The 13,079-nt window shown below is 41.3% G+C and overlaps 1 protein-coding gene across 1 annotated transcript in view; it reads right to left on the bottom strand.

Moving 5' to 3' along the window:
- Positions 1 to 13,079, bottom strand: part of dgkg (diacylglycerol kinase, gamma) — a 115,965-nt gene that overhangs the window by 21,493 nt on the left and 81,393 nt on the right. Inside the window, exon 20 of the mRNA XM_028591639.1 lies at positions 11,355 to 11,419. Within this exon, the coding sequence (XP_028447440.1) occupies positions 11,355 to 11,419 (65 nt within the window). The remainder of the gene's footprint in view (positions 1 to 11,354; positions 11,420 to 13,079) is intronic.

Here is a 13,079-nt window from a genome sequence, read left to right as displayed (position 1 = left end):
AATGTGTGATTAAAAAAAAACAAGTGTCTACAGTTATGCCAGCAGCTCTGAGAGGCTGTACTTAGGCTAAGTGGCAATCATAACCCCCGTCTCTGTTTAAAGAGATTTGAACATTTTATCCTAAGAAATTCCCTCAAGGTGTTTCTGAGATATTGCGTTCAGAAGAATGGGACGTACAGACGTACGTTTTGGACAGATAACCCGGAAACATAATGCCTCTGGCCACGTCTGTCACCAGCGCAGAGGAATAAAAACTGAAATACCTGAAAAAACAAATAAAAACATAACTGACACAGCCTGCATCACTCTACAAATGACACTCATGTCATAATATGGACATGCTGCTGATACTGACAACATAGCTATTGACACAACAGCTCGGTAACATGTGGGTATACCAGTGCCAGGGTAATGTTATTGGCAAAAACACATTAGTCTACAATGCATCAGTACAGTGGAATGATATGCACACAAATCTGATACTGAGTATTTCACAAAAGCATTCTAAAAGTGGCTCTAAGAAAGGTTTTTATATATTATGGTAATTTCCCATTTTTTTTTCGGATCAATAAAAAAATCTATTGAAATCTTTTATTTTGTATGACCAAGAAAACAAGAGCATGTTTTACATGGCTTCCCTGCTATTTATATGTTGTATTGCATTGTCTGCAGTTGCTGTCTTGTAGATGTGCTGTGTTTTTATCGTCTGTGACTTTTAACGTATATAATCACCCCAGTGCTGTGTTGAATGTGTTTAGTCATCAAATGAAATCAATGAATCAATTGATCAATCGATCAATCAATCAATCAATGTGCCACCTTGGCACTGAGAACAAGAAGAGGACATTTAAACATGACACAACTCAAAGTAAGCGGTGCACAGTTTGAAAGGTTTCACTCGTGCACACTGAAATAATTCAGGAGAGAAAACTCACCATGGACTCAAACTGTACAACGGACGTCAAACCAAGCATTTCAATAATTCAGAACTGTTTATTTTACTTAATATTTAGCCTGAATGTCTTTTAAGCCGCCCCACTTCACATGTTTTTCTCCCTGCTAATTGTCTTTTTGTCCCTTATTCGCTCTCTTTCACCTTAATACCTCCCCAGAAACCTCTGCCACTGTCAAATCAGGGGATTATGAGCATATTTGAGCTCACAATTAGGAACAGTTGCGATTTTCAATGAGGCGCACTGCCTAACCTCATTAAGCTGCTTCCACTTGAGACGGTCTGTAAAAAAAAAAATGCAATTAACTCGTGTTTCTTCCCTCTCGTATGGACACAGAGTGCAACAGGGAGACAGACTACTTCCATAAGCCTTTCCTCCATTATTCCCATGTTTATGCACCAAAACTAGTGAAATACTGGAACAAAAAGGCTGTTAATGAATCTTAAATAAAAGAGGGTATTTATTCCAATTATGACATGTTTTTATCCCATTTTTACACTCCAGTTAACCGTGTAAGGCTTTTTCCCGAACAAAGCAGAGTCCTTATAAATTCTATTCATCTTTAATGAATACAGTCGGTTTGTAAGATAACTTGTCTCTTTCAAAAGAGAATTTCAAAGACCTGGGGGAGTCACACGCCGCCTCTATAATACAGTGGAAGGTGGAACCATGTTGTTATAAAAACACTGTTCAGCAAAAGCTCGGGGCTCCAAAGCTCTCCAGCTACTGTATCCAGCCATCTCTCCCCCATTGTGCCCCTTGCTACCCCTCCCTGCAGATAAGCATCTCCTTTAATCCCCAATATGTGCAGTGGCCTTGTGACCCCACCACCTCTTTCCTGCCCCTCCTCTTCCTCACCCTCATCTCTCTCATACATCTTGCATTAAGATATAGAGGTTGAGTTTTGACATCACTTTTTTTTCATGTGATATGGAACCACCCTCCTCACCACTGAGAGGCAAATACAAACCCTTATATGGACCAGAGTTTCTGCAGGTTTCTGCAAGTCAAATTTAAGACTTTTCAAAGCAACACCAAAGCACTTTTCCTCTCCGGTCCGCCTACAGGTTGGAAGCGGAATTGTCCATTATCATCTCATTCGAACTACAGATCAGCTAACCTGACTCCGATAGCTACGCTCATCTCATCCGTGGAAGCTGCCATGTTGTTTAGACTGAACAGTCGCTTCTCGTTGCGTCACACCTAAACCCGCCTCAAAACTAAAGCTGATTGGTCGGTCGTTTTTTCGCGAGCGGCTCCAAATTTTCTCTATCTCAAGATGCCAGACTGATCTGCGAGTGGAAAACTGGAGCTCGCGAGATCAGGATGGTCTCACAAGGCTACAGATCCGCTACCCGATCTGGCAAACTTGCATAAACTTATAGTCGATAGAGAGCCGCAAAGCGAATGCAGAAGTGCCGTTCGACCCGGTTACAAGTTGATGAACCACTGAAACGATTTAGGAAACATTATTTTAAGGTACAAAAGAATCTTTGGTGTTGCTTTGAGACCTTTTTAAGACCATTATGAATGAAATTTAAGACCTTTATCACAACATCAACTAAGCCCAAAATAAAAACGTATCGCTAAACTTGCACTTCCCCAAAGCTGAAGAATAAAATCAGTTTTTTATGCCTGTGGTACAATCTGAAAGAGACTCGCGCCAATAACACCAAAGCTGATTGGCTGCAAAATAAGTTACATGTTGGTCTCATTTGTAGTCGGAATACAGCGAAATTACATTTGGACTAGCGAAAGAAAGAACGACAACACCACGGAATGAGCATTAGAGGTAGCGTCGAATGGACGTCGGAAAATTTAGACCCGTTTAAAATTATTTAAGACCTAGAACACATTAGGTCAGCGAATTTTGAAATTTTTGACTTTTTAAGACCCCGTGGAAACCCTGTGGATGTTCGGATGGTGAAGCTGCAACACCAGGATGAAGACAAACTGTCAAACACCATAAACGACAATGATCCACACAACATATCGTGGGCAGAGCTTTCTGTGGAAATTGAAATTCATCCTAAAGAGTTCCTGCATTGTCTGTGTGAGTTTTCCGTCCACATGATTGTGAAAAATAATTCAATTCCATTACGTTACGCTTAGTTGTGTTGTTCTCAGTTGCAACAACAATGAATTTTGAATTTGAAAAGGCTCTCATGGGTGCCTCTGACTGGCCTTTTCGCCATAGCAACACAAGTAGTCATTTGATTCATTGTTCACATGAAACATATGAAATATTGATTGATAAAACTCAGCATAACATCTCCATCTATGCCTTTACTGTAGATGGTGTGTATTCAGCTGAATTCTACAATAATCATGATTTATTGATCAGGTAAAGTCTGTAAGGATGTGCCTACAAGACAGATGCTGTTAAGGGCTTAAAATTGCTCCCCTCAGGGAAATTGTTAAGCTGCAGTTGTTTCGCAGTTAAATTTAAGGCAAACATTTGAGTAAGAACAAAGAAATTGTCAATAAGTCTATAAAGTAACACAATAGCACAAGAGCTGGAAGAGATGAACCTGTCATGTGGAGAGGCCCAACATGCTGCCAGGGACCAAATGTAATGGAGAGTGCTCATTGAAGCCTTATGTCCTATAGGGGACGAAGAGGAGTAAGTAAGTAAGTTCACTCTGTAACAACATTTACAGCAAACATAAAAACATGATGTATTTACATAGCCAAATATATGTATATATTTTTTAAAAGCCTAAAGAATGTAAAGCAACTACAAGGAGCTTTCATTTTGTGTTGATGTGGCGGCCCCTGTGGACAAAGGCGGTAGTGTTTCTTTTTGGTGATCTCATTTTTTATTTCTAGTTAAAACAAACAAAAGCGTATATACAGACCAGTCGCAGTGTCTACGGACTGTTTTTTTCCCCGAGATTTCTCCTAAATGATTTGCCCAAAATGTGTCAATTAAACTTTAGTTTGTTATATATATATATATTTTTTTTTTAGTTTGCTATTTATTCTCTTTACTTATATTTATTGGTTGTTTGTTTATCTGTGTCTTGTACTTTTCCCCCTATCCCTTGCTGTTGCAACAGTGTGAATTTCCCCATTGGGGGATTAATAAAGGATGGTTTTGTTTGCTTATGTCGGTCATATAGAGGCGTCAGTATTAAATTGCGACTGTTTCATAAGCCGTTAAGTAGTTGTAGCTATTATCTTCTGTTATCATAGGTTTTGTGTTTGCTTTGCTACCGTAGGTACTTTCCAGTAAAAAAAAAAAAGTCCTTCTGCATAGAGAAACTGAGGCTTTTAATTTTCTAGGAGCAGTAAGAGCTGTTTGTTTGTAACAAATAGATGTCACTGTGGCTGAACAAACACAGAAGGAACATTTCTCAGACCTGATCACCAGAATACTTAAAGGGGAAAAACAACACCGCCAGGAGTGTTCTTGGAAAGAGGTCAAGAAGGTGTTGATCTCTGATCTCGGATAATCCAATCAGGTGTTAATCACCCCCCTTGTTCGTTAGGCTTGACAAAGCAGCTTATGAACAGAGCTAATGGTGACTGCGTTTACAAACGGCGGGCATAAAAAGAATCATTTTAAAAACATGTTCACTGTACTCCCTTACTACCGCGACAACTAAAACAATCATTTGATAGAAGAGATATCAGCGGGTGAATAGGGTCAGAGGTCATGACTCAGTGTATTAAAAAAGAAATCAATGTCTATATCTCAGCAGTGGAAAAAAATATATTTAACCGAGGTCATGTTTATGTGCATGTGTTTGCGTCATGGCATGAGTCAGCTTGTTTGCACGCATGTTTTTATGACAAACGAAGTCCTCAAATGCGTTTATGAATGTTTGCTCGCATGCTCGCCCGTCCTTGTCAGTCTAACAGGAAGCAGAGAGAGCGAGGATCATTTTTCCCTCTCTCTTTGGGACACGTCACATTTTCAAAATATTCCTTCTGGGACGAGCCAGGCAGAAATCGATTGTGTACATAGTACTCTTTAAGTTTAGATTTATTTTCTATCTTGTCTTGTAATGTATTGCCATGTTCAGCATGGATCTTCAGATAAAATGACCCCTAGTTTGCACAAGTGTACAGTAGATTTGAGGCCAGACCATGGACGTATAATAAAACCATGTATTTAATTTAATGTATTTAATTACCCGGATGATCGGTGCTGCTTCTACACTTTTGGGACCATAGAGCAGGCGCACTAGAGACCTCCGCTGGCCGAGCCGGCTACTTCCAGTTTAGCGCTCTGCTAACTTGAATGGAGATAAAATGATTTAATCATGCGGCTCTTTTAGACTTTCCAAATGTTATGAGACCGAATGGATCAAATAATTCTGCTAGTGAAACAGATGTCTCTTTCCCAATTTAAGTCTATGGGAAGACGTCTTTTTGGGCCAGAGGGCATCACGGACACGAACGTTGTAATTCCACTTGATTGGCCGCTTTGTCAAATTGGCTTCAAAGCCCGGCACACTTAGATAGATAGATAGATAGATAGATAGATAGATAGATAGATAGATACTTTATTGATCCCCAAGGGGAAATTCAAGGTCCCAGTAGCTTAAAGACACACACAACATCCACATACATCATAAACAGGATGATAAAATAACAAATCCACATGAATAATGTGGACAATAAAAGAAAAGATACTAAATAAAAAAATCCACATGAATGTACAAAGGGATGTATACGCATGAGACGCTTGCAGTGACAGTCTGCATGGTAAGGTGCTCTATGAGAGTGTGTGTCATGGTGGTAGTGCAAATCAGTCCAATAGTGGAAGGATAAAGTCTAGAGACCAGCATTAACTATGGATAATATAAGAGAATAAAGTAGACAGACAGGGTCTGAGCCAAACCTGGAAGAGAAAGATGCATTTCCAAAAACTAGTCTTTCCCCCCATCGTCTTTTAACACTTCCAAATCCAATTGTTCTTCTCTGAAACTCCCTCACTCGGGACGACACACACACATTCACAAACAGAAAGACAGCATTGTCCACACTGTGAGAAGTCATTAACACCTGGGCTTTGGGCTCCTGGAGGTCTGGCTACTGTGACAATTAGATGCTGGTGGGTTGAGGTGTCAGGAGTCACACATCCCCTCTGTCCCAACAGGCGCGGGATAGGAGGGTGACACTGAGGGGGGGGCGTATGCGCTAGTAGACAAGCGGGGGATGGTGTGTGGTGTGAGTATGTGTGAGAGAGACACACACACATGCAGACAATGTGGGACTGTTGAGTGGCAGGGAGGACAATAGAGCACTCAGTGCTACATGTGGCTATGGGCCTTTTCTCACTAGGTCAAAGGTGATGTATCATCTGCACGCCCGCAGAGAAAAAAAAAACAAACAGCTCCTTCTACACACTGACTTCTTTCAAATCAAATCGCTGTAAATAAATAAATAAAAAAGAAAAGGACGGATATTTACAGTGCCAAAACATCAGTCAGACAACAACAGAACAGTTACAGTTGTCCATCAGCTGTCTGTTACTCCGTGGAAGTACTAAAGAGGAAAACTAACAGAAGACAAATGTTGTTATTGTTGTAAAGATGTTATTTTGAGTGTCAATGCAGTTGGATCGGAGCCATGAGTGGCTCACACGGCGATGCAGCAAAATAGAAGTTATGTAATAGTTTGAAGCGGTGAAGAACATTTTGTAGAGAAGAAAGCGCTCTATAGCTTACTGTGTTTAACCTCTGAGTTTACAGTTTGTGTGCTGAGTAGGTCTCTCCGCATAATGCTTTGCATCTTTTCAACTGTTTGCTGTTTAGTGGATCAAAGATATATATATATATATATATATATATATATATATATATATATATATATATATAAGAGAGAGAGAGAGAGAGAGAGAGAGAGAGAGAGAGAGAGAGGGAGAGAGAGAGAGAGTCCCCAGAGCACAGAGTTGTCTTTCTTTTATCTTTCATCACCCTCTCTTCCTTCTGACTGCGATCCTGGAAAAAAAAAATACATGGGGCTCGGGATGAAGACTTAAGCATTAATTATAGAATGAAGTAGACTATTAGCTATTAGCTGTGGAGGGAGGCAGCGGCACACATGTTGTTGTCATCATGCAAACAACATGAACCGGCCCAAACATACGAGAGCTGCGCAGAGACTCGGTTCCCAAGTGAGTCGGTAGCCTGCAAAACAAGTTTTTACACTTTACTGAGTATTCCAATGCAGTAAAAGCACACGTTGTGTTCGTCTGTTGGCCACTGTTACTGTTAAATTGTGAATTCGAACCTTCAGAGCCCTCAGTGATCTGTGCTCATGTTGTTGTTTAAGGCACACAGTGTACAGTTTACACAGAGATGCTTTTAAGCAAATGACTGGTGCAGGTCTGCGTGCACGCTTTGCATACAGGTTCGCTTTGGGACACCTGGGGCCCGTTTCAGGAAGGAGGTTTAACAAACTCTGAGTCTAACCCTGAACTCTGAGTTGATTTACTCTGAGATGGGAAACTCTGAGTTTTCGGTTCCAGAACAGCACAGAATAGTATGTTGACTCAGAGTTAAAGGTCCCATGGCATGAAAATTTGAAAAATGAGTTTTTTTTTTTAACATTAATATGCGTTCCCCCATCCTGCCTATGGTCCCCCAGTGGCTAGAAATGGTGATAGGTGTAAACCGAGCCCTGGGTATCCTGCTCTGTCTTTGAGAAAATGAAAGCTCAGATGGGCCGATCTGGAATCTTCTCCTTATGAGGTCATAAGGAGCAAGGTTACCTCCCCTTTCTCTGCTACAACTACTACTATGATAGTATCAAAATCAACATTTTAAAACACTAAGAAGGCTCGACACAACATGAGACTTTGCTCCAAGTATCACCAGGGGCTCTACACATGAACTCCAGCATTGCTGAACATTGCTTGTGTACACAGAGTTTACTAAAAAGAAAGGTTTTTCATGTTGTGTCGAGCCTTCTTTGTGTTTTAAAAATAGCAATTTTGATGCCATCATAGTAGTGCCCCTAGCACTCCAATTCAAAAGGCCATTTGACCAAAATCGAGAATACGGTAAATCTTAAAAGTGTCCGTCCTAATTATGCTTTTAAACGAACGTTTGACTCGGGTATATTCACAAAAAGACCCTAGGTTGCATTTTGGCGAGGGTTACGCTTTAAAGAGAGCTGTATCAGAGGGAGGAGACTGAGAGAAACTCTCAGGTTTATTGAAGAAAACCTGCTCCCTGCTCAGTTAAGTTTCTGAAACCGGCTGGAGTTGCCCCTCTTTCTCAGCTTTAAATCACCTCCCTTTCTGAAACAGAAATCCAGAGTTTCCCTCATCTCAGGGTTAACACACACACACACACACACACACACACACACACACACACACACACACACACACACACACACACACACACACACACACACACACAGACTTTTCACTAAACCTGCTTTCTGACTTGAGAGCATTACCACATCCACAAACACACAAACATCCCGCTGCCTCGGGCTACAGCGAAGACAGCAGACAGCACCTTAACTCATCGGCAGTGATTCACCTCAGGGCTCCAGTAGCTGTCTACTGAAGGTGTGTGCCTACTGCTGCTGTTTGTTGTCTGTGTGCATGTGAATGAGTCGTCAGTGAGAAGTGTGGCCACAGCAAAGGCTGCTGGAAATGAAAGCAGGGAAACATCAAAGGTGGTGTTTCCCCAACAACTCATATTTGTGGATGTTATTGCTTTTGGGGCTGAGGGTTGTTAATGTTTTTTTTTTTTAAAAGACAAGGCCGGCGATATTCTTTGGGAATTCATCTTTCCTTTGGCTCGAGGTCATGGTGCAAAGGAGCCTAGGGTGAAATTACTCTGAACCATCCCTTTAAATGACTGCGGTGCTGTCTCGTCAATATTATTAACAAATTAAACACTTCAGGAGAGGTGTTCATTTTGATACAGGTTTAGTGGCTTAAAGGCTCTTATATACTAGACGCAGCCCAGCTCCTGAACAGCGGTGGCGCTAATGAGCAAAGGCTACCGACGTTGCTCTTTCTACGGACTAGAAGAAGAAGAAAAAGGTAAACAACGGCAGAACTGGCAGCAGCATTGCCGTCAATGCTTCGATTTGATTTAATGACCTACTTGGTCGGATCGAGCCTTTCATTCACCATAAAAGAGCTCATCTTAACCCGGTAAGTTTACCAGAGAGACGTGCAGTCACTCTGAGAGTCCTGGCATCACGTTGTCGGCGAACTCGTTCAGGTCTCCTGTTTCTGCTTTGCTGTGCGCCGCATAAAAAGAGCTGTGTGCGACCTCTGCTTGCGCGCTATAAATCGGGCGGGCAGGCATGATATTATGTCATTTTGACGTCACGATGGCACGTGCCACCTTAGATGCGTCCAGTATATAAGAGCCTTAACGTTGAAACGTGGAATGGATTCATTTTTTTTTGCCGATGGTACTGTTATTAGTGTTATGAGTTAGCAGCACACATAAAGTGCTCATATTATGCTTTAGGGCTTTTTCCCTTTCCTTTATTGTGTTATATATCTTTTTGTGCATGTTATAGGTTTACAAAGTGAAAAAGCCCAAAGTCCCCCCCAAAGGGACTTACCATCTCCAACAGAAAACACTGTTCACAAACTGCTCCAAACAACGTGGTCACTTTGTAACACACGTTATAATGCTCGCCTAGCTGCTAGCATGGTACACCCTCATACTCTGCTTCTGACTGGCTAGTAGTCCTTACCTAGGTACTGTCAGGGCACGCCCTCATACTCTGCTTCTGACTGGCTAGTAGTCCTTACCTAGCTACTGAGCATGTGCGACTCCCAACAAAGATGGAACAGAAGTGAGATGTCTCACTCTGTAGCTAAAACAGAGAGCTCAACACACAGGGTGAAAAGAGGAGCTGCAGCAATGTGCAGTACAACAAATATATGGTGTTTTTTGAAAATTAAACCATGTAAACCTATTCTGGTACAACCTCTAAATACAATTATGAACCTGAAATGACCATAATATGAGCACTTTACGTAAAACAACCGGACCCAGGGTGAGTCTGATGAAGAGTGTTGTCTTTGCCTGGTCAGCTCCGAGATAGTCTCGCAGTCTCGCACTGCCCAACCTTTCTGCACGTTACGACTACGTTATGTTCTGCCTCTGTTTAGAAGTGGTGAATTTACAGCTCACACCAACTTAATTTGTGATATTTAGTGTCTGCAAAATGGCTTTTATTGGGAAAGGGTAGACACAGAAGAGCTTATGGTAGTGCCTTTTTTTTCTCAACCTTTTTCAACCCAACAGTTTTGATGTTCCTGTCAGCTATCTGCTCGTGCTCCAGCAAAAGGGAAGAAAAGTCTTGTTGGTATATGCAGCAATCATGTAACGTTGGAAGCAGCAAAAAGTGAACCGCAGTCAACGCCAGTAAACCAAAGTACCAAGGAAACCTGATATTCCAAAGACAGACCCCCCCCCCACACACACACACACTTCCTGATTTATGAGATATATATCCGGGGGGGCGAGCCTGTTTAAAAAAAAATAATTATACAACATTTAAAGGGAAACTCCGCTGATTTTACACATGAAGATCAGTTTATTCCCCACGAGGAGTAGTACTCAACAATAGAGTTGTATAATGTATTGTATAATGGCTCTGGAGGGGCTTTGTCAAGTTTGATAAAAAAAATTATGTTAAAATCAAAATGATCTCAGATTACATTTGAGACTTCAAACTTATAACAGAGGGGCTTTTTAATAGACAGATGAAGCCAGTAATGTTACAGATTCCATGTCCCAAAAGGTCTCTTGCTGATGTGACCAGGTTGAATTTAACGTTCTTAACTTGTAGTGCAAGGTATTTCTATTTCTATATATACATGTAACAATTCATTAGACGGCTATGCCCTTGTCTGCCATTTGAAGATCACTTCTCTGCTTTGAGACTGACGTAAACCTCCATTTACATCACCACTGTCCTCAGTCTTCATTTGAACTCTCTCGCAATGTAACAGCACTGTTTTGAGACAATGAACTCCCCATTTGACTTTTTACAGTTCCTTTACCTGAACTGACAGTTTGCTTTTTTAACACAACTAATAATTGTCATTCCAAACATTTGTGTCTGAACTATGGAAACCATGGAGACCATGGCTGCGGCCCAGTTGGCCTTCACATCCTCTCACATGATAGCTCAGTTCAGCTTTAACACAATCGAGGCACAGCCAATATATTGATTCCACTATGCAGGCGAGTTTTGTTCTTATTGATTGCTGACGATTGCGGCCCGGTGTGATATTGGATTTCCAGATGAAAGTGCGAGGTCACCAGTTGGTTGTGAGGTTGCTCGCTAGCTAATGGTGTCAGGACGTCGGAGCAGGGAAGGCTATCAGTCTTTCTGAAATAACAGTATCCGCCTCATCAACGGCTCAGTGCTTTTTAAAACGTCCTTTTCTCTCACCTGCTGTTGAACTTTTCAGGGTGCTTTTCTCGCATCAGATGAAAGCGATGGGCGATGGAGGCATCCTGCAGCAAAGAAAAGAAGAGACACCATTAGCTGCAGGACTTCAGTAAAACCTACACATCACAGCCTGCTGTAGGTCAAATACTAAGGTAAACGTAAAAATATGTTACACTTCAGTTATGTTCAGCCATCTCTCACTTTTAGAACAAGCATTCTTGCATTAAAAAACCAGACATTCATCCAAATGCGTTCAGTGAATTGAAGGCCAATTATGGTGTTTGTCTCAAAGCCAAATTATTCTCTCTGCATCTGTGTAGCTGCAAGCGTCTGCAAGCACGTGATTTTAATTTTGTCTTCTGCCCATGTCTGAGAGAGTGCTGGTTAGTGCTACGGTCCAGTTTTGACCTATGTCCACCCCTTTACTGATGTAGTTTTGTCTAACCGGTTTAAACAATGGAGTCACCACCATTACTGTGGAGCTTGTGGATTGGATTTCAGTGCTCTGCAACTCTACATGGAAGCCCAATGAAGCAAGGGAAAGCCTCAGATGGCCCAGTCTTTAGATTTATTTTAGATTTATTGATTGGATTAGGACAATGCACATTAATAAACATTTCTGTAAATGCGCCAGTGTTAGCCAGTCGGCTAATTTTCAACATTAGTCCTAGTTGCATGCATGTCTTTATGGTGGGAAGAAACCGGAGCACCTGGAGGAAACCCACGCAAGCACGGGGAGAACATGCAAACTCCACACAGAAAGGCTCGGGAGCCACCGTGCTGCTATGAAAAGCAAATATTTGGAGGTGTAAATAAAGGAAAACATCAAACGTTAGTGTTCTCATATTCCATCGTGGCTGTCTTTTGCATCAAAGAGTTACTTCTCTGTTCAATCTCCAGGCTGATTTAACATACAGTAGGTCCTGAAGCTAAAAGGGTTAGATGAATCAATCAGTTGACTGACAATCAATTTGAATAAGTGCAATCGCAAAAATGCCAAACATTCTCTGGTTCCAGCTTCTTCAATGCGATGATTTGCTGCTTTCCTTTGTCATATAGTAAACTTAAAAATCTTCGGACTGTTAGATGGAGAAAAGAAGAAAAACAGAGGATTTTTGGGAAATTCAGGAAAATAATCAGCCGATGTGACATTAGACTTTCCCACCTAAGCACACGTGTCCACAATCCCAAACTGACAGTGGTGAACAAGTACATCATTTTGAGCTAACTGAACAGTATTTCTGGCCCAAACTACCACAACGAGCTTGTTGTAGTTTATTTGATCTTTGCAACATTCCCACTAAAACAAACGCGTCGTCATGCACTGCAATACTTCAGTCTTAACCCTCCTGTTGTCCTCGGGTCAAATTTGACCGATTTTCAGAAAGTTTCCACATCAGAAATTTGGGTTGTGTCCCAAAAAAATAACGTGGATGGTTCCATACAACGCTCTTCACAAGTAGATTAAATGATCAGTTCACTACTTTCATTGAATTTGGGTGTTTTATTCAATTTTAGTGGGTAGGGCAGGTGCACATATACTTGGAGGTTTATGCCTCAACGCAGAGGTCCAGTGTTCGAATCCGAACTGTGACGATTTCCTGCATGTCTTCCCCCTCTCTCTCTCCGCTTTCTTACCTAGCTGTCCTTTCAAAATAAAAAAGTGACAAAAATGTTGGAAAAAAAGCAACAAAAACGTCATATAACAAAAATCGACAAAAACAT

The sequence above is a fragment of the Perca flavescens genome, chromosome 11 (genome assembly GCF_004354835.1).
Source record: "Perca flavescens isolate YP-PL-M2 chromosome 11, PFLA_1.0, whole genome shotgun sequence".
NCBI classification, from domain to species: domain Eukaryota; kingdom Metazoa; phylum Chordata; class Actinopteri; order Perciformes; family Percidae; genus Perca; species Perca flavescens.
Note: the sequence above shows the minus strand (reverse complement) of the source record. Positions and strands in the feature narration are given on the sequence as shown.